Genomic DNA, 27,051 nt, shown 5'->3' on the forward strand with positions numbered 1-27,051 from the left:
GCAGCAGGGGAGGTGAGAGCAACTCCTGTTCACACTGGAGGCTCAGGGGAGGCAGTGCTGAGTGTGAGCACTTGGTACAGGAGTGCAGGAGAGCAGCCAACTCTGCTCTGCTCTTGGCACTTGGCAGCTGCTCTGAAGGCCATGAGGATCCCCTGGCACACGACCTTTGCAGACCTTGATCTGACACCTCTTTGTACTTCCACTTTTCACAGACACAGGCAAGGATGCATGGGAGTACTACTTCAGACATGCTTCTGTGCTTTGCCTTTGATGATGGATGGCTCTCTGAGGGCACCAGTGCTCCCCTTGCACTTGTGATTGTCCTGTGTGGCACTTGGAATCTACTCTTAGTGCTGGGCATGCCTGCTAGTATCATTCCCTTAAAATTCTCCTGGAAAGGACTTGGGGCCAGCTTTCCAGCTGGTGCAAGCTGGTATGACTGCATTCAAGTCAGAGGAGCTGAACCAGTTTGTGGCAGCCTGGCCCAAGCATGTAAAGTGTGTGCTGGGACTGGGAGTGAGGTTCTGGATTGCAGTGAGCCAGAATGCAATAGTGCTGTAGCACAGGTGCTGAAATTCCCTGGCTCAGGCACCTGCTGTGTCTGACTTCTTGCTCCAGTGAGAATTTTCTGTACCAATTAATTACTGATTGTCTTATAAAGGGACACCCATGTCTTCTCACTAGCAGCATACCAGTGCTAGCTTACTTTGTGAAATTGGCCAAATCAGATCATTTTAGTGCTTCAGACTGCCCAGCTGGGATATTTTCCTTGTGTACAGGCTCAATTGCTGAGTGCTTGTAAAGCGCTTTGAGAATCTCTCTGGAGAAGTGAAGTGGCCTTGGTTTTGCTCATTTATGGCAAAGAACTTGCAGTTTCAGTCTTGCTGAAACCCCTCAATATTTATAATAAAAGCCCCTTTCTTTTCTTTTCTTTCCCTGTGCTCCCCAAGGAGGCAGTTCCCTCCCTCCCCTTCAGCTCCCAAGATCCCGTCATGGCAGATCCCAGTGAAGCCCAGCTCAGCCTCCAGTGCTGTTGTTGCCAACCACAACAGCAGCAGTGACATCTCCCCAGTCAGCAACGAGTCGAGCTCGGCGTCCCCGGTGAAGGAGAGCCACAGCCCCGAGGGTGCCCAGGGCAGCTGCCACCTGCTGGGCCCTGAGCAGGGCGCGGCTGTCACGGGCCAGGTGCGCATGGAGGTGCAGGGTGAGGAGGAGAAACGGGACACCAAGAGCAACGACGAGGACGAGGAGGATGAGGATGATGATGTCAGCCACGTGGATGAGGAGGAGTGTCTGGGTGTGCAGACCGAGGACCGGCGAGGAGGGGACGGGCAGATTAATGAGCAGGTGGAGAAGCTGCGGCGACCCGAGGGGGCCAGCAACGAGAACGAGATTGACTGAGGCACCCTGGCTGCTGCTGCTGCTGCTGCTGCTGCTGCACATCCTCCCCAGCCTGCTGCACTGCCCCAGTCCTCTCCCATTTGATGGAGAGGAAAGCTCCCATTCCCTGCAGTGATTCTCCCTTGATTGACCTTGAGCCAAGGTCATGATTGCTTGGTGAACAACATGATTTCCCTGTTTCACCACAGGGCTTTGCAGACTTGCAGTGGCTTCTTGTCCCCTCCCAGCCCTTCCTCCCATGAGCTGGGGCCACTGCTAGGCTGGCAGAGCAATGGCCTTACATGCGCAGCTCCAGAACACCCCCTCTTACAGGAGCAGTTGGCCTCTTGCTGCATCCTAGAGCCCTTCTAGCCAGTTTCAGAAACCAGTCTGTCCTGAGCTCCTTGATTTCACAAGCCTTTAATCCCACATAAGGCCCAAACCAGTTCTTTGTTTCCCAAAATAACCCTGTTTTATTTCCCAAACTACTTGATACTCTGTTAAAAAAAAAAAAAAAAAAGAAAAAGAAAAAAGAGAACAATTTAACCTTAAATTCCTCACTAGATCTCAGTCTTGGCTCTTCCAAACCTTATGCCAAGCCTTAAATTGCTGAAACTACCTAGCATATAAAAACACTAAATTTCTGTGGGGTCCAAGGAATGCTGTTTCCACCCTACATTCATCAGAGTGGCCTGTTGGTAGGGACCAAGTCCAGTTGTCATGGCCACCATAAAATCCATGAGAACAGGTGGCTTTGTTGATGATTGCTCCCCAGCAAAAGGCTTTAGAAGAACTTGACTCCACTCATCCCAATTACTATCCTTCCTCCTCCAAAGACAAGGAGCTTACATCAGTTTTTGACATCTTATATTTTATTTATAGCTGCCCTGAATGAATGAATGAATGAATGAATGGAGTGAAATCAGATGCTGAAATTATTGGTTAATCTGAATATTTGCAATGGTTTTTAGCCTTTTTTTCTCCCTAAATGAGAAGAGAAATCATCATAAATGGTACCTACTTCAGCAAAGCAGTCTCTCTAGCAGAGAGAACGGCTCCAGTTCTGAGGTTCAACCACTGGCCCTTCTTGCCCAGTCCAGCCTGTTTTTTGCCCCATTGGGCCGTACACAAAGCAGTGAATTTTAAACCTCTCATTTGCAGCATTGTGTTTGCAGCTGGTAAATGGTGGTGTCCAATGATATTCACTGCATCAGAGCATCTTAGCAGAGCAATCCTTGTAACAACTGAGTCTCACTGTCCTCACCAAGCAAGTGTGCTCGTCTGTGTGATCATGTATAGATGCAAATATAAAATATGATTGTATATAATTGTAATAAATATGAGTTACCACTATTTAACACAAGGCTATTGCTGGATTACTGTGGCTCTTATTTTCAGGAGAAATATGCGTGTGAGGTGGTCAAGGGAGGGGAAAGGGATGGTTACAGGAATCTGGTCCTTTTAAAATGTTTTCCAGAGGGCTTTTGTGGTTGTTTTTGTGTTTGCTCCAGTCCCAGGCAGTGTCAGCAGGAGGCAGAGGTGTGAATGCAGGGTGGGATACACTGCTGTGGCTCCAGCAGTGTGGCAGTGCTGCCTTGTCTCTGGTGGTGCAGGGGTGGGGATGGATGTCCCCCCATCACAGTGCAGTTCTTCTGTGCCCCTGCTCCAGCAGGAGGCTCTGCAGGGTGTGCAGTGATGCTGTCCTGCTCCTTCCCCCAGCAGCAGGAGGTGCTGAAGGGAGCCTGGGAGATATCCATGGCCCCTCAGGCTTATCTCCAGCAGGGAATGCTGTGCTGGATCCCATGACTGCTCTCACTCTGCCTTCCCAGTGCAGGAGCCACCAAAGGAGATGGTGTGCAGCAAGTAAATTGTAGCACTACAGTTCCATCATTGTTCAACAGAAGGATTTGGCTCCCTTCTGAAAAATGAGGGATTTGCTTGATTCCCAAGTATTTGGGTGTCTGGTACACAGTGACATTTTCCTGCTCGGGGGAGTGAAAGGGACCTTCATATTACTGTATTTAGACCTGCTGCTGAATGTGATGATTTCTCATGCCTTAAATGGACGAATATCTTCCCCAGGAGTGAGTGAGTGAGTGTGTCTCTCTCTCCCTCCCAGTCTCTCTCTCCACTGTTTAACGTTCACAAAGAACGTCACGTTTAGCTAAAACAGGGCAAATTTGAAAGTGTTTAAAAAGAAAGGTTTTTCCTAAGTGATGACATTTGTCCAAGCCAAGAATCCTTGTGAAAAGAAAACAACACAGGGGATGTGATGAAAAAGTATTGTCCTGCCTGTATACATTTTATATACATAGAAGGTTTTGAAAAAAGAAAGTGCCTGGACAACAGCAGTTGGTGAAATGTGGAAAATATGTTGCTGAGGTATGTGCCTTGCAGAGTGACTTACAGGGTTTATAGTACAAGCATCCCTGCAGGCTCATTTTTCCCTCCTTTTCCTCCATGTTGCCAGTGTTCAATTCATTTACCTCAGCATTTCTGGTGCAGAGGAAAAGGCAGTTTTCTTTAACTGCACTTTTCTCTCCATTAGTTTTTCTTTCTTACTACCTTACCACCTCTGTAGGTTTTCTGTATATGGTGCCACTTCTAAAGATTTTCCTTTCTCCAACCTGATGAATCCCAGAAAACCCCATCAAGGCCACTGTTGCTCAAAACATGTAACTCTGGCTGTTGATGGTATGTCTGTGTATTTTGTTGAAGAGATCCAGGCAGAAATTTGGAAGAAGCCAGACGGTCTAAACTGCAGGTACAGTCATGAATCACAAGTTCTATTCCTCTGTGTCATATTCCTTCTGTTTCCAGCATAGCAACAGTTGCAGGAAGAGGATTTTGGACCTTGTAGCCTGACTACTAACTTGTAATTTTTTTCTTCTTTTTTTTTTTTTTTTTTTTTTGCTAGAAACAAGCTTAGCTCAGCTGCCCTGTGAAATGCTCACCCCACTGGCCTGTTGGCACTGACAATGGCATCCTGTTAGCTGAGAGATGACCAGGTAGAGAACTTTTTATCTGCAGAATGAGACAGCAGCAGCAGTTCATACAACCTGGCTTATTCAGCCTTTTACTGTGTACTGTATTTTTACTCTGCTTTACACAGGAAGAAGAATTACACACCAGAGAGTTGAGTTCAGTGAGTTCCTAACATAGTTTCTATAGGACATTAATAGCATATAAAAACCAGGGGAAGGGAGCTTCCTGTGGACAGTGTCATCTGGATACATTTCAGGGAATGTCTGTGACCTTGTGCTTTCTCCTAGAGGAAACAATATCAGACTGGAACTTCCCAGTAATTAGAGAATATAAAAACTCCCCTTTCAATAGCTGCAAGAGAAATGCAGGGGAAAGGGTTAAGAGAGATGTCTCCTGATCATCTCCCTCCAACCTTCTTTACCCTCAGATGTGCCAAATTGGTCCTACGTGCATCTTTGTCAAAAGCAGGAAGAATCTTACTTTTGTCTTTTGTGTGTTGGTGACATAACCAAACAAACCAAAGTTCTTGGGATCAGAAGGAAGAGGATGACTTTGCAAAGTATTTTACTTGTAAATGTGCCTTGGATTTCACACATGATGGTGAAAAATGCTGCCTGATAGATCCAGAGCTGTGACACAGACAAGTTGCTGAGAAAGCCACCTTTGCTGCTGGCCTGGGGCAGTGCCATGCTTGGGGAAAACAAAGGCTCAGGCAGCATGGCCAGAGCAGCATTTTGTTGCAAACCTGTTTTGTTAAAGTCAAGGTCTCCATGCTTGATTAAACCCTTCAGCAGCAGGCTGTGGAGATCCAAGTGTTTTCCAGGGCTTTAACACAGGAAGCTTTGGAAGGTCCTTTCTGTGTGTAAAGCACAAATTGTTTGTGGTTGGTGACCCTGCACACCAAAAACTGATGATGAGCTTGAGCTGTGAGTTTTCCAGCCCTCTCACACCACTGAGTGCTCTGCAAGTGCAAAGCAAAAGAAAGGCTTCTTCTCCAGGGACTGGAAACATAAATAAAGGGGTGCTGGAAGGTGAAAAAGAGAAATTATTTACCTAAGGGTACAGGAGAGTGCTTCCAGCTTTCTTCATTTTCTCTTTTACTGTCTTATCCCCAAACTATGCTGCTTCCTCAGGAGTCAGCCCAGATAGTCACCTTTGGAGCTATATCCACATTCTGTGCTGGTGAAAGGCTGCCTCTCACCACTGCTTATGCTCTTAAAAAGAATGTAAAAAATTGGGAATGTACTTAGGGTGAATTTTGGGGTAGCAGGGAAGTGGGAAGATGGAGATCAGGGCCTGACTTCTCCACTTGTTGTGCAGTACAAGCTGCACACTTTTAGATTGAGGGGCTGGCATGGTCTGTCCCAGATCAGGGAAAAAAACAATCCCATCCCCAAAAGGGAGCAAGCACTAACCTAATAAAGGCACCAGCTGGACGAAGGGGAAACCATCTCTTCGGAGAAAAAAAAACAAAACCCAACCTCCTTTCTTTAGAAAAATAATATATTTCATCCAAATAAGGTAAAAATATTTGAAATGGGGCAGAAGTGAGCACTAAGCAGCATCTGTCAGGCCCTTTCTGAAAAGGGGAAGATTATTAAAACTCAATTACAATTTATTTCTGTAAAGTGTCTTTCAGGCAAAAAATCTCCCCAAATGCTTTGCAAGGACTGCTCAGGGATTACTTATAGTATGGAGCCTCCTAGAACAACACCCTGTTTTTGTACCAAGCCCTCCTTTTCTGCATCTGCTGAAGGAATTCATCCTTCAGGGTTTTGTTTCTTCTATGTTTGTGCAAATAATGAGATGTTTTATGGTGCTGGCTGCAAGAACAGCCTGAAGAGGAATAGGAGAGTGACACTGTATTTTTTATTGGTTTAGGTAGAATACTTGCATTTCTTTGGGACTGTGTGTGCTGTGTGAGGTGGTTGGCTGGGTAGGGCTGATTCAGAGGACTGAGGAGTGCAACTGCCGCCGTTGTGGCTTGTTTCTCTTCCTCTGCCTGTCTCTGTGCCTTGTGTCAGTCCCTTTGCCTGGCCAGGCTGTTCTGTGCAGCATCCTGCTTTTCACCTTCCTCCTGCCTATCTCCTCATGCTCCTTCCTTTCCAGACTCCCTCTTTCATAGACTGCTTCACTTCATTCCTCTGCTTCTACAGCTAATGCTGAGGTTTTGTGTGTGCAGCTAGAGTAACACCTGTCCAAAATTATTTTCTTTAACTGATTTAATTAAACCAGAGCAAATTCTGGGGTGGACATTCTTCCATCTCTAAGCAGATTTGCTTTACTTAGGCAGTTTCAACTTTGTGCATGTACTAAGGGCTGGGTGCTAAATGCTGCAGCTTTCCTGTAAAGATGAATTATTCCTTGCTTTCTGCCCCCTTCACTGTCAACAGCAGGTCCCATCTCTGCCTGTTTGCCTGCTTACCTATCTGCTTTTTTGCAGTAATATCAACACTTCCATGGCAGCAGTGGCAGGTTTTGGGTGTGAGATGGAGCCTGGGACTCCCTCTTGCTTCGACAGGCTCTTCTGTTTGCCAGGACAAGCCTGGTGCAGCCTGGAATTGGAGTATCTTACTACTGCATCTCTTTCTTGCTTCCTTTCCACCCCCAACTGTAAAAACTGTAGGCAGAACCTGCTACTCTGTAAAACAGTGGGGAGAGGGAGGTGTGGTGGGTGCCCCTGGCAGTGGGTGTCCCTCCTTTGCTGTGGAGGGGCTGGGGCTGTGCCAGCCCTGGGGACCCTCTGCACAGAGGCTGGGCACTGTGTGAGTGCCCAGCACAGCAGGGACAGCCACAGGCCAGAGCTGCAGCCCTGCTCTCCTGCCCCTTCCAGGACCTGACTTGCAGGGGTGGCTCCTGGATGAAGGCTCTGCTCCCCTCTGGGGCTCTGGCTCAGAGCAGGGGGCTCAGCTGTGCCCAGGTCAGTGCCAGTCGCAGAGCTCTGGCCTTTGGGCACAGCCTGGCCGTGTCCTGGGGTCCCAGATGGATCCCAGCTGGGTCCCTGGGGCTGCCAGCAGGACTGGGGCTCAGGGCAGGGGCTGCAGTTGCCACTGCCCTGTGGGAAGGGAGGGAAGGGGGCAGGGAACAGCGCTGTCTGCCTGTCAGATAAATCTTCAGCTGTTTACTTAAATCCTCAGTGTTTCTTCATTTGTTTGTTTAAGAGTTTTCCTGCCAAAAAAGAGCAAAAGGAAGAAGGGAAGCTGCCTCTGCTGGCCACCCTTCCTCAGCTAGGATGGACCTGGGGCACTTCACGGGCAGGGGCAGGACTGGGGCGAGGACATCTCTGGGAACATGAGGATGGAGCCTGCTCCCACCTTCTGAGCAATGCCTGACCCTTGTGAGGAGAAGGGTCTGAGGGATCCCAGTGAGACCATTTCCTGTCCCAGGAATGGCATAAAGAACTTGTCATACCTTCCAGCACTTCCTGTACCTACAACTGCTCAGTGCCTTTTTTCCCTCTTTTCCCTCACCCATTTGGTAGGAATTGTTTTTTGTAGGTAGGAATTGTAGGTTTTGTCAGCTTTCAGGTACTGGTGGAATCTGTTCGAGACAGCAGAGACCCAGAGGATGGGGGCTGGAGCCTGAGTGTTTGGTTTCCATGAGACAGTGTCTTCCAGAGGACTCAAAGGCCCAGTTTTTGTCTTGACATTAGAACAAGTGACCTTGCCTGGTGTCTGCTGCTTCCCAGGGCTCACTAGGTGCAGGGCAGTGGGTGCAGGGCAGTGGGTGCAGGGCTGTGGGTTCAGGGCAGTGCACTAAAAGGGCTTGGAATGAATGCAATAGTGAAACTTTGATTTGTTCAACTTGCAGCTTCTCCCACAAATTAGTCTTTCTTTTATGAAGTCCAGTCAGAGTCCCACTGAGAAAATGCAAGTTCCAGCAAAAGCTTTCCAGTAATGAATTGTGCTGTTCATGTCCTCTGTCCCCACCTGGAAACATGGCCATTTAAATATTCCAGGTGCTGTGGGCAGAGCTCCAGTGAGAACAAACCTCTGGGCTCCAAGGTTGGATCAGGAGCATGTTCAGATAATGACATCTGAAAACAGGATGGCTAGGAGCTGCAGCAGAGCAACCAGGGGGCTTTGAAAGAGAGAGGAGGCTAATCCTCTCTTCTAATAAGGGGCGGCTGCTGCCAATGCACCAGGCTTGGCAGGCACTGCTTTGCTGCTTCTGGGTTCTCTGTTTTCTGGCTGTGGCACAGAGGCACAAGGACCTGCTGTGCTTGGGGAAGGGTAGAACAGGAACATTTTGCCATGCACTTCAGCAGGACAGGCACCCTGCAGTGCTGAGCAGGAATGGGTGCACAGACATGCAAACCCTGTTGCTGCTGCAGCACCAGCTGCACTTCAGGGCACTGCAGGCTGCCAGGAGGGCAGCTGGAGCTGTGCTGACCCTGGCACTGCTGTGGCCTCTCTGTCACAGTGCTAGGTCTGGAACAAATCCTGGGTAGGAGATGGGGGACTGGCTGTGTGGGGTGTAGGGGCTTTTAAGCCAATTTACTGATCCTTCACAGTCAGCCCTGCTGGAGAGCTGTCCCCAGGGCCCTGTGCTGGCAGTGAGGCTGGCAGGACACCCTCCTGCCTGGCCATCCTCACCCCTGAGGGCAGCCACTGGCCACTGCCCTGCGTGCTGTGCTCAGGTTACTGCAGCAGGAAAAGAGCAGCCAGGGAGCAATGCTGCCTTGTGGGTGTTGGATGCCTGGCATGCAGCTCTGTGCTCTTGCTGAGTTCTGTCAGAGATATGTGGCTGTCAGCATTTTAGGGGGGTCAGTAGGTTTTCTACTCCTCACCCGTTCCATGCAGACAGGACATTTCATTCTTGCTCATGTCTCATTTGAGTGACAGTCAGACCTGTGTTAATTGGGTGCTTTGATTGTCACCAGAAGGCTTTGGAGGCTGAAATAGGAAGGAAAAGTCAAAATGGGAGCAGTCACATCTCTAATTCCATGTCCTATTTAGCAAGCTGTGGAACTGTGAGCATGAGCTCGTGCTCTCATGATGTCTGTGAAGGGCCCTGATGGCAACTCAGATAAAACCCCAGGGCTGCAGAGAGAATTCCCTTCACTCCAGGGAGAATGCAGCTGCAGCAGTGCCTGCCCCAAGCACCCACCTGCCCCTTAGAAACATAAACACATCCTCAAGCAAGAAGACAACTTGATCACTTAAAACTTTGGGGTTTTTTTTCCAGTTTTTATTGAGTGAAAATGTCAAACCTTGCATCAGTCATGCAAAAAAAAATCAAATAAATAAAACACATATATTAAATTTCTAATAGCACTAAATTCAAGTGGAAAAATATTCAGTTCTTAATAACGCAGGTGCTGAAGAGACCAGATTCAAGTAAATCAGAGCACACCATCCTGTTTAGGGTGTTTTTTTTCACTTTCTGCATTTTTGTCTCAAAACCTATATATATATCTATATATCTATATATATGTATATACATATAGATATATACACACACACATATATATGTGCATACATATTATTTTTATATTTATATATATACACATACATATTTATAAAACATTAAAAAGAGCATTGGTGGTTCAAGCATTTATTTCCCCCCCTCCCCCATGGAAAAAAAACAACAACAAAACAAAATAAAATTACACATTTAAAATTCAAAATGAGCTAGCAATGGCTTATAGTCCTAGTGTGCAATATGGATATTACAAAAGGCTAGAATCCTCCCTCATTATCTTTTTTTTATTTTTGTTTTTTAAAGTTGTTTTTTTTTTTTTGCTACATTGGAAATTTTTTTTGAATTTTTTTTTCTTTATAAAATTCCTTCCACACAGACTTTAATCCAGTTGAGTTTGTGGCTAGAATGAACAATCTAGTCAAAAGTTTTTATTTAATTTTTTTGCTCTTCAGCAGTGAATGGTAGCAGAATCAGGAGGGTCCATCTCAAGGTTCATTATTGTTTGGTTTTTATCTTCTTTTGGACAAAACAGTTCCATTTCCTGTCTCCTCTCTCCCCTCATAACAGAGTTGAATCTCCCTCTCTTTCTCTGGTCATTGTTTCTGCAGCCCCATTGATGGGAGAGCCTGGGATGACCCACAGTGCCAAACCTGCTCTGGGGGTCCTTGTGCTCTCGAGGCTCTTGTTCAGAAAAGCTCTTAAGCTCGGGCTTAAACCTGGGCCCACTCAGCATCATCTGCTTAAGGGTTTTGCTGAATTAAAGCCTGAACATGGCAGAATAAAAAGTCAGGTTCCACTTTCTTTTGTTGTTGTTGCAAACAGAGACAGTGTAAGAGTCGGAGGGGCAGGACTGGGAGAAGGATGGGCTCAGGCTGCCCAGGGCCACTGTCCTGCCAGAGCCACTGTCCTGCCAGGGCCTCTGGCCCTCTCAGGGGTCACCTCTCCAGCAGCCTGGGGACAAAGAACTCTCATTCCTGCGCCAGCTCCTAGAGCAGAGGTGACAGAAATTTGGGAGAAGGGCTGAGATGCTGAGGAGAAGTTGGGTGCCTGGGGGGAGAACATGGTGTGCATAGATAAACTGGGGCCCTTCTGGCACACTCAGCACATGGGACAGGCTGGGTCCTGCTCTGCCAGGAGGTCCTGGCCAGACTGCAGAGCCCTGGACACCTCTGAGCCCTTCCTCACACTCTGCCTCCCCAGCGCCCTGCAGACTGCTGAGATGTGCCAGGCAGAGCTCCAACAGCCACCAGTGCCCCAGGTGGCCTCTGGCAGCCCCAGCCCCATGTGCCCCAGCAGGGCTCAATCCTGCCCCACACTCACTGACACATCCTCTTGATTTTGGCCATACAACAGAATCACATCTGCTTTGCAAGATGTGGCTTGTGTTAATCTAAGGATTCCTCCTGGAGCCCATCACCATACTATCTAAGTAGCTGAACACAGGGAAAATGTACAAGTACAGAACCTGCAGCAAATGCTAGTAAAGTCAAATCTTTTTGCCCCATCCTGTTTTGAGAAATTCCAGGGCATCACTCCATCACTCTGCCCCAGGAATGTGAGCTTTCATTCTGTTCAAGAATGGGGTTGTGCTAGGAAACACACAGCTAAGGGCAGGGGATATACCAAACAAAACAAAACAAACAAACAACAAAAAAAACCCCTATAAAAATAAAAGCCACACAAATAGCAGATAGAGTAAAAGAACTCCAAAGAATTAAATAAACTACAAACTAGTGATAATATTTCATTTGTTTTCATTTGTTTCATTTCTACAAAATTCAAGTTAGAGTTCGGAATCGTGCAGGTCTGGTCAGTGCTGGGAGTGTGAAGACAGCCTCAAACCACAGCATTAAGGCCCCCCCTCCCCTTCCACCCCTACAAACATACACTACATCGAAAGAGAGAAGGAAAAAAAAAAAAAAAAAAGGGAAAAAAGAGAAAAAAAAAAGGAGAAAAAAAATTGCACGCAATTAACCATATGTAAGGGCTATCCAGAAGGCAGGTGACACCTCCCCCTCCACCCCTTGGCATTGGTGGTTTCTCTTTTGTTCTATATATAGTAATAACCTTTACAGGAAAAATACTGTACAACTTTTTTTTTTCCTTTCCTTTTGAAACATTAGCTGAACATTCTGTCCCCACATTTACACAGCTGAGCTGCTTGTTTATAAATCAGACCTGATCTGCACCAGTTCCTTAGGGAAATAACAAAAAAAAAAAAAAAAAAAAAAAAAAAAGCTCCCTAAACTTCGTGAGGCCTTTATCTGTTCAGGGTGAAAACAAATCCTCGGGATCCCTTACAGCTGAAGTGCTCATGGAGCTGAGGAGGGGAGAGGGTGTCTGCATGGTATTAAAATAAAAAAAGTTTTGTTTTTTTTTCAAAAGGACAAAGCTCAGACTAATCTGGTATACTTTAAAACTGGCACCAAAATAACTCTCAGAATTAATTCATACTAGTCCTTCTGGTGCCCTGGTGTGTGTAGACAAGGCCTTGCAGGCTCAGGCAAGGATTTGGGGTCCAACAGCGCCAGTGGCACCTGCGGGATCGGGACAGAGTCCTGTAGTGTGTGTTCCCAGCCAGGCCAGGAAAAGGGAGCATGGAAGGGCTGGGAGAAGGGAGAGCCTGAGCTGGGGGTGCCAGCTACCAGCACAGAGCAGCTGCAACTGCTGAGCAGTGCCCGAGCCTCAGCCCTGCAGGATGGGCCAGAGCTGCAGCAGGGCCTGACTGCAAAACCCAGCTCTGGGCAGCAGGTCCTGCTGCACAGCAGGGCTGGGGGACCCTCCCAGCCCAGAGCTGAGCAGGACACGCCGGCGCTTGCAGCGTGCCCTGCAGAGTCACCTGAGATCTGTGCCCATCACAGAGCGGCGCGTCTGCGCCAGGGCTGGCACCAGGGCTGGCACTGTCACTGTCCTGGTCCTCCTGCCTGGGGCAGAGCTGGGCCCTTTCTCAGGGCTGCTTTAGTCACCAGGACGCTCCTGGGTGCTCCCTGTGCTCACTGGGGAAGGGCAGTCACAGCTCACAGCCTCCTGAGATGGGGATACTGAAGCACCACAAAAATGCCTCACCCTCCGCAGAGAGGAAGCACCGAGGGGTTGGGATGAGATGGAACTGCATGGCAGAGTAACCCCAGTCCTCCAGTGTGACAGACCCTTTAAACTGCCTGCTGTGTTCTTCCCAGGTTACTTCAGCTAAATCCCTGCAGTCAGTACAGCAGGGATGAGGAGAGGTGTCCTACAGAGAAAGTGTAGACTGAGAAAGTTTTACAATATAAATAGCATTCAAAATTATTATCATTAACAGTAAAAAGGATCTGGAAGAGCAGAGGAGTGTCCCATTCCCACCCCTGCTCATTCATTAATGCATCCTCATTTATGTGACAATAAATACCCACTCCCACCCTGGCTGTCTGATGCCATTTAATGCTGGAGAAAGAAGGGGAAAGGGTGGAGAGAGAGAGCACACTCCTCACCCCCTCCTTCCCACTGGCAAAAGCTGAGCTACTTGTCTTTGTGACACCAATTCCTTTAATTTTATATATGTGTGTGTGTGTATACATTATATATAGAGAGACACACACACAAATATATATTTCTAAAATTCATTACCTCTTGTTCCCACCCACCCCCCTCCAAGAAGTGGAGATTATTATTATTATCGTACAACTGAAAACATGGAAAAATAAAACCCAGAAAGAAAACTGGGGGGATAGAGCCCCACCCATATAGAAGGGTCCCCAGATGGGCACAGGCCCCACGCACCGTGCAGGGAGCAAGGCAGAGCAGCAGGTACCCTGAGGGTTCGTGTCCACAGCAAGTGGTGCATGCTGGCCCTGCTTCTGGGCTCTGGGATGAATGGAGTGTGCAGCACCAGTCCTGCTGCCAGCCCATCTCTGCTGGGGCCTGGGGAGGAGCAGGGCTTTCCTTCCTTCCTCTCTCTCATTTGTGGCACCGAGTTCGTTTATCATTTGCCATCCCCATCTTTGTTCTCGCCTCGTACGGGGTCCTCTCAGTAATTCTGTGTAGGAGACAAACCAAAGCGCCGCCGCTGCTGTCTCTGGGGTTAAGGAGAAGCTGCTGGGGCAGTGCTGGAGGCTGAGGCAGCAGCAGGGGCTGGAGCAGGGGCAGGGGCAGGAGCTGCAGCGAGGGCTGGCTCGCCCTGCGGCCTGGAAGCATCGCCACGGTCTGTGGAAGGAGCCCCCTCCTCTGGTTCTCCATCTTCTTTAGTGGCCAGGCCTTCAGGGTCTGGCAGCGATTCTTCAGAATCTGTGTTCAGGTCTTCCTCCTCGTCATCCTCCTCCTCATCATCATCGTCATCCTCCTCCTCGTCCTCCTCTTCCTCTTCATTCATCTCCTCCTCGTCGTCCTCCTCATCCTCCTGGGAGGAGTCCTCCTCGTCCTCGCCTGTGGGGCCAGCTGTCCCCGCAGGCCCGTCCTGCGGCATGCTGCCGGCTCCGCTCGGTGCAGGGCGCTCGCTGCCCTCGGCCACCTTCCTGCTCAGGTCCAGCGAGTCGCCCAGCCCGACACCCGCCGCATTCTGCAGGAACAGCAGCGAGCTGCTGGTGTCGGCACTCAGGTTCAGGGAACTGTCCAGGCTGATGGAAGAGTTCTGGATGTCGTACTCGAGGGCGGGGTGGGCAAGGCCCTCGGGGCCAGGGGAGATGGCGGGCAGCTCCCCGCGCTCCTGCTTCTCATGCTTGCGCTTGTGAGAGTCCATCTGCGACATCCCCACCACCGTGTGCTTGCAGCCGGGGTACGTGCAGTGGAAGTGGGAGCACTTGAGCTTGTACTTGCAGTCGGGCACCTCGCAGTCCACACTGGAGCTGAACTGGCAGAAGCCGGCGGCGCTGATCACGTCCTGCTTGCCATGGTGCTTGCGGTGCGCCGTCACCTTCGTGCTGTCGGTGCAGCGGAAGCCGCAGCGCAGGCAGTGGAAGTGTGTGCTATTGCCAGAGAACTGACAGTCTGGGAAGTTGCAGCTCAGCGAAGACTTGAAGCGCTTGAAATCATCCAACACCAGGTTGTCGACGCGGTCGTGGTGCTGGGCGTGCTTGTACATGTGGGTACGGCCGCAGAACTTGTAGCCGCAGTTCTCCCGTGTGCAGTGGTAGTGGGTAACCTTGAGAGAGAACTGGCAGCTCGAGTCCTTGCAGTCCTCGTAGAGGTCATAGCGCCGGAACCCCTCCAGCATCATCCCCTCATCCAGCATCTTGCGCGAGGACGCAGTCTTGCGGCGCTTGCCAAACGGGGACATGTCCTCGATAATCCAGAAACGCTTCTTGGCCCCCGAGGCTGTTGGCATGGTGATGGTGTTCCCTGAGGAGACAAAGCGCAGAGCGCTGTTGCTGATAGCCAGGGCTCTCCATCTCCCAGCCGTGCTGGCAAATTCTGTGTTTGCCAAGACACAAAACTGCAACTGCTCCCACCCTGAGCGAGCCTGAGCTCAGCACTGGGACCTGCAGGACAGCACTGCCTCACCTGCTGCACATCCTGCCTTGGCTCTGCTCTGCCACACCTCATCCTGTACATCCTTCACTGCTGCTTCTCTGGTTTGCTACTTTCACAGGTACTCTTGCTGCTTAACTAATCTCTACTCCCATTTTCCTTTAAATCAGACTTTAATAGGGAGGAGCTGGCCTGTTCCAGTCCAGGGGCTGAGGTGTGTTACTGCAGTTCACTGGGAGGGTAAAAAGAGTTGCACTGTGCTAAAGCCTGTAGGTGTGCACTGTTTTCCCTACCCAGGCTCTTGTAATGCACTACAATTGCCAAGGACAGGCAGGAAGTGAAGGAAGATCCCATGCATGATTAAAATTGCAACGGGGCGGGGGGGTGTGTGGAATTTATAGAAACAGGATGGACTTTGGCCAGGAGACTGCAACATCCCCCACTGTAATGAGCCTACATATTACAATGAGTGCACTTAGGCAGACAGATGGACAGATGTTCAATGGGGCTAATTCTCATCACCACTAGCCAGTGGACTCTGAGACAAAATACCAGTTCTGCAGCATTCCCTTGGGTTCCAAAAATTCCATGATGCCCCTAGTATAAATAAAGATCCCTCATCTATCTTCCACTTTGATTCACAGGGCCAGCATAACTAGCTACTGCTCATGTCCCCTAGGATCCCACTGACATCAAGGACTCAACCTCAATGTATCTATTAACTTTTTTTTTTCTCTGCTTGCTGCTTCCAGAATCAACCCACAATCTCCAGTATCAACATGCAGCACAGACAAGGTTGGAGGCAAGAATTTCTCACCAGGTGCAGAACTGTGAGCGTAATTAGAAATTATAGCTCGCAACTAACACTTTTTTTTTTTTTTTACTCTCTTCCTGCTGAAATTGCCATCTTCTTAAAAGAGGCACAATTTGTGGCACATAGTGTGTGGGGCCTGAGAACCCAGAGCAGTTTGCATCCTCGTCTGGGGCACTGCAGGGACAGTCTGGTGTAAATCTCTTCCCTTCTAGAGGTGCACAACTACTACAGGTGATGACCCTCCAGGAGGAGGTGGTGACCACTGAAGGAAACCTCCCACACAAGCCCGGCAGTACTGGCAGGAGCCTCCTCTCCCACAGGGCTGGGTTGTACAGCTTGTGGGGATAAGGCAGGAACAGAAGGTTTTTCTAGAGCATTTGTTAATGGCTCTTGAGCTCAGATCCAGGGCAGCAGCTCAGCTCATCCATGGTGGGAGCAGCTGAGTGACACGGCGGGAGCTGCACGCTAGGGCTGATTTAACCAGCTACCAGGGAAAGAATAACTTTCTGCCACTGGAGATTTGGAATTGGCAGGCTCCTAACTACAGAATCTGTGACCAATTTACTCTCTGCTCCCTGCTAAACATCTGGTATTGTAAAATCCAGTTCTCCACTCCCAGCCAACATGTGTAAGTGCAGTGGTGCCTGGACAAGTCGCTGCTGTCCACATTGACTCCTTTTAATAAAATTACAGCCAAACCATCAAGTTCCTTAGCATTAATTAATGCTCATATTGTCTGCCTCTGGACAGGAATATGGGATTACCCATCTTAGAGAAAAGACTCTGGATGGGAAATAAGTAGAATTTAAATTTTACTTTAAAACTCTGTATCTACACAGCTTTTGAAACAGTTCAAACAGATGTGCTTAAAACTTTAGTTGAAAACCAATTCCGTTTTCTCATACAGGTGAAGTTTTGGAGTAAGGGCATAATGAAGAGAGGTGGCACCTTGGTGCACCCTCCTCTTTTGCCAATGTTCAGTCCCTGCACCCTGTGGAAGATTACAAGCCTCAGGGGATGTGATCCCCACCAAATCTCAGTGGTGTTTTCCATAAGCTTATTTCTTTAAGCACTAATAATGCCAGCATTCACCAAACTATAACAAGGTAAAAACAAAAGACATTTAAAAATGTTTGATTAGAGGAAGCACAGAACAAGGTTAAAATGTTTCAGGCTGCATGCAATTCAGTTAAAAAAGAAGCAGAGACAGAGTTTCTTATTAATTTTGTTAATTGGCACACACTGCTCTGGACAAGGCAAGGATCCTTCTCCTGCCAAGTCCCTTGACAAAAACCCATGAACTGGAGTTGGAAACCTGTGAACTTGGTCTTCCAACCATACTCCCAACCACTGACCTTGGATTTACATATTACTAAAACTGGCAGGAAGAATGACTGGGACATTTTTAGGCTGCCAGAAGCCTCTTAAGTATGAACTTCAAGCACAAAGATGTCCTTAATTAACTAGAAAAGAGCTAGGAGTTGGGAAAAGAAGCCAAAAATGAGACACACCCTAAAAGCCCATTCCCAGATGGAATGAGAATACCCAGCCTGAGACATCTCTGATCTGAGTCACACATGGAAATCGTGGCAGTTTAAAATTGAAATCTATCTGTATTTTCTGCAGCTGATTAGAGCAGATATAAATAATGAGTGTGAGAAACAGCTTGACCTGTCTGATGATGTCACCATGTGACACTGCCTGCACTTCACTCCTCACCCTGGGAAGGCATCCCTGAACTTTGTGGCTTCACATGAAGCTTGCAAGATCAATTTAAACAGGACCAGGGTACCTCATCAGACATTCACTGCTGAGATGTGCAGCACACTGTGCCAGGCACTGCCTTGGGTGGCCTGCAAGATCTAACCAAAAAAGTCCAAGTCCCATTAATGCCACATGAGCAAAAATTTGCTCTGTGGCCACTTTGAGGTTACCAAGACACTGAAAATGCATGTTAACTGTGGATTTTGTTAGTTTTACTGATAGTTAGGAATTGGTGGCAGTTGCTCTCCAAATGCCTGTGAAGGATTTGCTGTGGTTTGTTTCCCCTTGGCTGGGGTTACTGTGGCAGCAAGGAGAAGGAGCAGGCATGGCTGGGCCCTGGATAACACTGGATAAGGCACAGAGTGACCTTTGCTGCTCTACCGACCCAAAGGTGCAGAGAAAATATGTGGGCAGGGTGAGTGGGCACAGAGCTGGGCACAGGACATGGAGAGAAAGGAAAGAAGTGTTACCTGCTGCATCCTGCACTAAGGGAACGTCACTTTTGCCCGGAGTTGGAGCGGCAGCGACGGGTGAGAAGCCAGCGGTGCTGGCGGCAGGCAGGGCAAGGCCCCGGCTGGCTCCCAGAGTGGCACTGAGCAGCGAGTACGAGAGACACGAGGGAGAGAAGAGGTAGGGCAGGCTGGGAAGGGGAGACCTAAGCAGGGCTTGTGAGAAAGATGGAGGCAGAGATGGTGATGGAGGTTGTGGTGCAGTGTGGGTTGCATCATCGGCAGCAGCAGTAGCAGTGGAAGGAACCAGGCAGCCTGGAGAATGTGGAGAGAAAAAAAAAGCAGAAAAAAAAAGAAAAAACAAAGAAAAGAAAAAACAATAAAACAAAACCAAACCAACCAACCAACCAAACAAAAAAAAAACCAACAAAAAAAGAAACAAAAGAACTGAAATGAGAACCCAAGAGCAGAAGCAATATGATGAAAATGGAAAATACATTCACAAATGTATGGAACTGCAATAGAGAAGAAACAGAAGGTGAGGAATTGACAGCAGCAGGAAGAGAAGAGTGCCTCTGCAGGAGGTAAGATAGCCTGTGGTATGGGGGAAGAGACACAGGCTTTCAGGCAGGAATTCTGGATTCATTTGGTCATTCTGGTCCTTGCCCATCTATAGGATCCATACCACAGTTAACAGCTGAGAGGGTGCTCCAGCATTTGGGGCAGTGGAGCTGCTCCAGGAGCATTCCTAGCCACCTCTGGCACAGAAGAGAGTGCCAGGAGCCACTGCCCCACCAGAACCCTCTGGAGGTGCCATGATACCATGGGGCCATGAGCCAGCAGGGCTCCTACAAGGTGACTGTGCTGTGCTGGCCTTTATCTGGGGCAGGAAAGAAACCAAGGAAAATGTGTATGGAATTAAAGCAAACTGAGGCAGCACATGCAGAATATCCCACTTAACCCTGGGAAGGACAGCTGAGAGATCCCTGGTCATCACTCCATGATGGCAGAATTCCTACAAGGACTCCTGACAAGCTGACCCTGTAACTCAGGGCAGGGGGAAATGGCTCTGCTTGATCCTGGCAAACAGGGCAGGAACTTATTTCCCAAAAGAGGGGATGAAGGGGGTCTGCTCTGTGCAACTGCACAAAGTGGAACAAGAGTTTTTGGGTGAGGAAGGGAGCTCAGTGAGCTGCTCTTAGATTATGCTTTCTGAAGATGTCATAGGTTTTATCCCCTGTGTATGTCATATCTGCTATTTACTTCACCAGTACAGTAAAGTGCCTGACTTCAGATGCTGCTTGAGGAAATACAAAGAGGTACCAGAGGAAATGCCAAGTATAGAAGGGGTCCACAGCTCTGTTTTTCAAAATTTTCTTTTTAAACAGCTATTAAAATAGACCCAACTGCAAGACCCAGGATAAAAACCTCTCTTTATGGGAGGAAAAAGGTATGCTGCTAGTTCCTGGATGCTCGAGGTCTGTATTTTGATTGAGCTCTTCCCTCAGGTGCTGGAGAGAGCTGGGTTAGTGTGAGGTACTACTGCAGTTGGCACAGCGTGTATTTTAAAGCCTCTTGCTCTGAGTTTCTCTTCCAGGAGAGCAGACAGCTGCTGACCCACGTCACCCCCTGTCCCTTACCTGCTGAGGTACTTTCATTGCCCACGGGGGTGCTGGAGCAGCTGCGGTCCATGTTGGAGGATTCAGAGGAGATGCCCCCAGGGCTACAGCCGGTGTAATCCATGTACTCCTCTGTTTCAGTGTCCATCATGCTGGGGGGTCCCTGAAAGGAAGCTGGGGTTCCTGATGAGGCTGGGCTGGGTGCCATGCTGCCAACCTGGGGGAGATTTTCATTTCTTGGAGTGTGGCCAATAACCTGCAGCAGGAAAAGAAGATGGGAACTTTTACACCAAAAGCAGGACCCCAGGACCAAACCCATCTGTCTGTAGGCTTATCTCCCTGTGCCACAGCTCCTGAGGGAGAGCTGGCATATGGCACCCATGGCACTGGGCAGCAGCACAAATCCTCCTGCACAGGAGCTCAGAGCATTAGACCTGGCCCGTGCAGGCTGGTGTGTGTATTGTGCAGCACTGGGGAGCTGGCAGTGCTAATCCAGGCACCTGCACACTGCTGGGTGGATTCTGATGGCTCACAAGGAGGAGGTGTTGGCACTGCCCCTCCCTGTGTGGGTCCTGCTGCAGTCAGATGCTGGAGCCATGCCTGAGTGTGTCAGGGAGCACAGACTGACACCAGGGCCACACCTGGGCCACACCTGGGGGTCACTGCAGCTGCACTGGCCTGGACAGGTCTAGGGCAGGTCAGACACACCAGCAACTGCCCACAGAGCACCACAGGGCAGGGGGGAAACTGGGGCTTTCATTTCCATTCAAAAGGCAGCCCAGCAATCTGCTCAGCTTTGCCACATGCTGTGAGCTGTGGTTTCACCCTCAGTTTGCTGCACTGCTCCAAGGGCTGAACACAGCAGCAGATCAGGACAAGAACTCTGTGCTCCCAGGGCTGCTCAGGCCACTGCTCCTATTTGTCACTGCTGAGCGGCACCGCATTGCCAGTGAAAGAAGACAAAGGTTAAACACAGCATTTTCTGCCCAGTGTGCACCAGATTTCTTATGGTTAGACTCAGCATATGCTAGAAGAGTAGTTAAGACAAATTTATTTGTTAAATCTTCCTAAGTCTGATTCCTGTATCGAAACTTTTTATTTGAGACCAAAAGCTGCCACAACAGCAACACCAGCTCCTCAGCATCTGTGGACTCATTAAATCCAGCACTAGACTTGAACAGTTAGTTCATTTATTGACAGTTGTTAATAACTAACAGAGACTTCTCATTCCCATGTTGTGGAATAAAAGAGGGTTCTCATCTTGCTTCTACAGATGGTCTCTTTTGTTTTCCATATAACAGATGATGTTCTTAGGGTCAGATCAGCCACAGGCATTTAAATAAAGACAGCTTGTTTCATCTCCCAAGCCAATGGCAGCTAAAACATCTAAAGAATAAGAACAAGTGAGAGGTGGCAGGGATGCTGTCCTTTGGAGCAGCACTCAGTACCGCAGCTGAAACTCTTCCATTCTTTCAGGAAACAAACAGACCTAATATGCCAGTTGCTCTCTGTGTAAGTAAAGCAGCAACGGCATCACTCTGCTCCTTCCTGAGAGACAACAGGGAATGCCCCAACTAAATCCACATCAATAAGGGAAGAAAAATGTCAAGATTGGTATTTCTCCCACCCTAGGTAAAAGGAGCAAATAATTCTTTATAGCAACAGGAAATATTTGCTTTAACCAGCGCATTCAATTCTTCCACATCCTAAGCATGTAAATTTTAATAAGCCAATTGAATATATTCAAAGAGCTGGGAGAGAGTGCAAGTTATAAATATGAGTATTTTACTGTTATCCTTCTCAATTTTTTTCTGCAAAATTACAAGGAAAAGCTGTTTGCACCAAGCAATGCTTTGCAATCTATGCTTCATCATCTTTACTCCTCTTGTGTAAGTTCAGCCAGGTAAAGCCACCTTGGGGGCACTCCCATTTCCCAGGAGCATCCCCCAGTGCAGACACACATCCCTTGGAGTCTGGGTACAAGTCCTGACACTGCAGCAGCTCTACAACCAAAGGGGCCAACGCTGCATGTAGATCTACAGCTTCAGCAACAAGGAGCTACCTGGGTAGGAACACGATCAAAGTTCTTCCCCAGCATCCTCCTCATGTGCTTCCTGGCATGGGATGTCATCTGGTGCTTGAGCAGGAAGGAGAACTGGCAGCCCTCTCGGATGCAGTGGAAGTGGCTGTTCACCTGGTTGTATTTGCAACCTGCAGACACAAAAACCATTTTATGTTGCACATGAAGGGACTGAGAGGGAAGGTGATCAGACAGGACAAGGCTGCTGTCCACGTGGATTTCTGATGGGCTGAACATTATCAGTGGTCATATGTTATTCAGGAACAGTCTTGAACGAAAAAACCCCAAACCCACAATCTACAGCCTGCTGAGCAACTGCAAGAGAGGATTAATGTGTATTCTGTATTGTGTACAGAAATCTACGACATGAGCCTGAGCCTAGTCCCATCCCTCTCTGTGCCATTTTAAAGGCAGGAACATTACTATTACATCTAGTAGTGCCTAATGCTCTTCAGCCTTGGCTCGTGCCTTTTCTTTTACACCAAGACCAAAGCCAGGACATTTAGCTGTATCCTAGAAGTTACAATCAAAATACACACATTTGTTCCAGCCAGGAGTGAAAGGGAAGATTGGGTCTGTGATGCTGCCAAACCACAATGAGAAGGTTTAAGTGAATCCCAGGCAGTTCAGGATAGAGTTGTGTTTAGGAATTCCCATTCAGAGTCCTGGATTTCAGCTCCAGGTACCTCCAGAGGAATCCATTCTATTTTCAGTTGTTGTGCATTTGTTTTAGCAGCTTTACACTGGAGGCATTTGCTTTTAATAACTGCTGCAGTGCTGCTGATAGTTGTGGCAAGTGAGCCTGTGCCACATTCAGGTGTTTCTCAGGCCCTCCTCTGGGAGGGACTCTGCATTCCCTGCTGCTCACAGGGGCTGTGGAGAACAGGTTTGGAGAGAGGAGAGCAGCTTACTACATGTTCCTGTCCATCTCTCTCTGGTTATGTGTCATTTGACTTTCAATATGCTACACTAGCACTATTTAAGAAAAAAAAGATTCCTAAGAGCACCCTCAAATTTCACCCAACACAAGCAGGTCCAAAAGATTACAAAGCATAAAAACAAACAAACACACAGACAAAAAAAACAGGCTTTGACAATTAGATAAAAAGAATAAAAAAGAGGAAGCTGTATGTCCAGACAAACTCATACACACAATTCTCTGTGTACAGTTTCTATTCATTTATCTTGGGTCTATTTGTGAAAACATGATTCAACAAGACAGACCAGGAACTGCTTTATGTTTTGTTGCCTTTCTGGTTTAGTGATTTAATGACCAAATACCTCTTCAGCATAACTGGCAGGCTCTAACCCATGGCATTCTTGGCCTGGACGTGGGACCCACCACGTGAGAATCGGGACAAAACTCACCCAGTCTGCCACATTCCTCCCGCTTGGTGAAGTACTTGAAGCCGTTGGCTGCCCTCCTCTCAGCCTTCTCGTGCTTCTTGACGTGCCAGGGCAGCTTGGTGGTGATGTTGGTGACGAAGCAGCAGCCGGGCCGCAAGCAGTGGTAATGGCCCCGCATCCGGAACTCGCAGTGCTGGGGAGCAACACAGCGTCAGGCAGCTGCAAACAGGGCACTCCCAGCTGCCTGCTACTGCCTCTCCCTTCTGGGCTGGCAGAGGGGCTGTACTGATCCTCCAGAGCCCATTTTATCTTCCACAACCTGCCATGCACCTTGTTCCCTCTCGAGTCTTTTTACATTGCTGTACTCGTGTACTCTGTAATACACTATTCTACACTGAAATATCCAAAACCTTACTCATGGCTTTCCCTGGATTCATCACAAATTCATCACAGATTTTTATTCCATTTCATCTTTTTCAGATTATTCTCATTCCTTGTCCACTTCACCCAAGTGAAAGAAACACAAAAGCATCGTGATTTCCCATTTGATAGAAACCAAATGTTTTTCCAAACCACATAATTATGACTTCCATGGTTCTGTAGTAACGCCAAGACAGCCACACACAGCCTCACTTCCTCTGGGGACTCAGTACTGCCCCTTCATCTCCCTGTCCCCAATCTGCCAGAACCCTGCTCTGGGCTGGCTCTTACCTGGTTAGGACAGAGACACTGCAGGGAGTAGTAAGCAAACTGGTCTCGCACATTCACCAGGTTATTGTTGGGGTTGATGTGGTCCAGGCAGTGGGATTCTGCTTTGCCAGAGGTTTTGCACACATACTTGCAGTTCCCAAAGAGACAGTGGAAGTGGAATTTGTTGGCGTACTTGCAGTCTGTTGCCAAGCAGGGATCACTGGAATACATCCAAAACCCAATCATCACCTTCACTCATTCCACACATTTGTTTCTTTGCCAAGATTTAATTCAAGGGGAGCCCAGCTGAAGCCTCTGTTCCAAACATGGCCCACAGATTTCCCAGAGCCACCTTCCTCTTCAGGGAAATGGAAGCTGGCAACATTACTGCAATTCCAGCCAGCTACTGCACTTCCTTGAATAGGACTGTCAGAACACAGCAATGCATGTGGGCTCTGTAGTCTTCGAGGACCACTTTTCCAACTGAAAGTTCAAAGGGAACACAACTCTTGGGCATGGCCACTGCAGGATGCCAGGGCTTCCCCTGGTCTGGCAAAACCAGCACTGCCTCTCTCATCAGCCACATGGGTTTGGGACCTTCCACCCCCATTCAGTCCATGAATTTATAGCCCAATAACCCATCACTGTCAAACATATTGCAGAGATACCTGCATTTCTACACAGCTCTTGCAAGGGATCAGTGGGAGATCACCAAGTTTATTTATCTTTGAAACTCATGCCTAAAAGTGCTCTCAGATGCACTCAAAAATCCTAAAGTATTTCCAAGACTTTACAGAAGTAAGTTTTCTGTGAGGTCAAGCCCTGAGTACTTTCTAGACAGGTTCCTCAGTGGGTGAACAGAAGTGGAGTATTGCAGCTCCCAGGAGAGGAACCGAGGGACTGCAAGGCTGGGGAGGACAGGAGGAGGCAAACAGCTCCCAAAACTTACTTCTCCTGGAACTGGAGAAATCCAGGTTTGACCTGAGGCTTGGCATTCTCCAAGGAAGTCGTTGCCAAGGGTGAAGCTGCCAGGTTAGGCACTGATGCTGGGATCTGAGGCATCTGGGGTATGGTTGAAGCCAGCTGCTTCCAAGCAAGTAGTGTGGGAGCAGAGGGCAGAGCAGCTGGGTTTGGAGTGGGTACATCCAGGGCAGGAGCACTGGCCATGGTGGCAGGAGCAGCAGATGGTGATGAAGGGGCTAGGGAAGCCTTACTCTCAGTCGCAGTCGAGAAAGGAGACTCAGAGTTGCTTTTCACAGTTCCACCTTCAGTTCGGAAGTGAAAACTGCAAAACAAGATACTGATTCAGACATAAATTCTTGACCATTTAATGTAATTTGATTAAACATCAACAAGAATGTGGCAGGGGCCTGTAAGCAAATTGGTGTGGATAAATCCTAAAAGGGGCTCTGGAGACTTTGAGGTAAGATTTAGGGCCCTCCCAAACCATCCATGAAGAGAAGGGAAATCATTAAGATGGGTGGAGACAGGTGCCAAGCCATGTTAAAATGAGAGCCCAGAATGCCTGCAGTCCCTGAGAGGAGCTGTAGGCAGCTTCCCAGGGCTGCTGGGAGAAGCCAGTCTTGTCCTGCAGTGAACCACAGGGAACCACCCAACAGGACAGACCAGCTGTGCCAGATCTGTCCTAAACCTTGCAATGTCTCCTTCCCCAGAAGCCCTTCAGGCTCAGGCCCTGGAGGCCTCTGAAGGCCTCACTCATTGATTCCTTGGACATTCCATTGCCTTTGGAAGGGTCCTGGGCTGGTCTGGAGCTGCAGTGAGCTCTGCAGAGCCTCCTCTGCCCCTGCTCTCCTGCTTACTTGGCGTGCTTGATGGCTCCATCCAGGGTGCTGAAGAGGGCCCCACACTCCTCCACCACACAGTGGAAATGCACCTTGTGCAGAAAGTCACACTGGGCATCACAGAAATCCTTGGTGCCAAACCTGGCCAAAACAGACAAGCAGACAGCTTAGGGAAGCAGCACTGACAGCCTGGACTGCAGGAACACTGCAGAGCAGCATCCCTGATGTAAAGAACAACAACCCTGCCATGCAAACCCCAGAGCAAAACCCACCACATCATCCAAAATATGTCTTGTGCTATCTTGGGGCAAATGGCCAAGACGGCAAAACCAGTTCAGTGTGGTGTCACTGCTCACCCACTGCTGAGATTCTCTTAATAAGTGCAGCACAAATACATGTAATATCAGGAAACTCCAGAATCACAGGGAATCAAGAAAACAAGTAAGAAACACTGGCAGGAAGGATTTGAAACCTAACAAGGGAATCTTGCATAATTAAGATACAACAAACTACAACTGCTCTGATGAGCAGGAACACAAGAAACAAACAGCAGCCTGTCTGGTCCCAGGAGGGACCTCTCACCAGTGGGAGGGTAAAGGAAAGAGCAAAAAACTTGTACTGGAGAAGGAGGGCCTGTGGATGTACAACATGTGCTGTCAGAAATGGCTTACAGGGAGAAGAAGGAGGGAAACAATTGGGGTAAGAGAAAAGAAACCATTATTATTGCAAACTGAAGAGGCTCTTTTATCAGAGACAAGAAGTATTGAACCTAGAAAGAAGGCCTCTCACAAAAAGGAAGGTGATGAATCAAAAATGGCTGCATTATAAAATTTGCTTTGGATGAGAAAACTAAAGACAAAGCAGAGAATTTGGGATGTAGTGAAGACCTTCTAGAAAAGCAGATAAAGGGACTCATGCAAAAAATATAAAAATGCACAAATAAGTCAGTCTGGATGATGTATGTCCTGAAGTGCAATGGAAATTAACTCCCAAACTGATTACATTACCATTTGCTAGTTTTTAAGCCATAGAGAAATAGGAGGTACTACAGAGGTGGAAAAAAAAAATTAAACAGTCAAGGTACTGGTTCTTTGAGGGGAAAAAAACCCCTACAAGTCATCTTTGGCAATTATCATACCTCTGGCCTTAACTTCTCCTTCCAGTAAAGTAAAGGAACAAATATTAAGAGGGAGGAGAAAATCATTAAACATCTAGAGGATAAAGGAACCATGAGCAATAAACAGCATCAGGATTA

At 48.2% G+C, this 27,051-nt stretch overlaps 2 protein-coding genes across 13 annotated transcripts in view; one reads left to right on the plus strand and one right to left on the minus strand.

The window, feature by feature from the left end:
• The window catches only part of PEX14 (peroxisomal biogenesis factor 14), a 68,368-nt gene extending 65,625 nt beyond the window's left edge, over positions 1-2,743 (plus strand). The window contains exon 8 of the mRNA XM_056508211.1: positions 951-2,743. Coding sequence (XP_056364186.1) covers positions 951-1,401 — 451 coding nt within the window. The 3' untranslated portion in view covers positions 1,402-2,743. The remainder of the gene's footprint in view (positions 1-950) is intronic.
• Positions 2,744-9,533: 6,790 nt separating this feature from the next.
• Positions 9,534-27,051, minus strand: part of CASZ1 (castor zinc finger 1) — a 205,309-nt gene continuing 187,791 nt past the window's right edge. For 10 of the 12 annotated variants that reach the window (XM_056508438.1, XM_056508437.1, XM_056508434.1 and 7 more), the window contains 8 exons: positions 25,815-25,937; positions 24,944-25,279; positions 24,016-24,214; positions 23,326-23,497; positions 21,940-22,088; positions 19,899-20,133; positions 18,280-18,573; positions 9,534-15,102 (listed from right to left, as the gene is read on the minus strand). In XM_056508438.1, the coding sequence (XP_056364413.1) occupies positions 13,850-15,102; positions 18,280-18,573; positions 19,899-20,133; positions 21,940-22,088; positions 23,326-23,497; positions 24,016-24,214; positions 24,944-25,279; positions 25,815-25,937 (2,761 nt within the window). In that variant the 3' untranslated portion in view covers positions 9,534-13,849. The remainder of the gene's footprint in view (positions 15,103-18,279; positions 18,574-19,898; positions 20,134-21,939; positions 22,089-23,325; positions 23,498-24,015; positions 24,215-24,943; positions 25,280-25,814; positions 25,938-27,051) is intronic. The other 2 variants (XM_056508443.1, XM_056508442.1) reach the window with 1 other exon arrangement.

Source organism: Oenanthe melanoleuca, chromosome 21 (assembly GCF_029582105.1).
Source record: "Oenanthe melanoleuca isolate GR-GAL-2019-014 chromosome 21, OMel1.0, whole genome shotgun sequence".
Classification (NCBI taxonomy): Eukaryota; Metazoa; Chordata; class Aves; order Passeriformes; family Muscicapidae; genus Oenanthe; species Oenanthe melanoleuca.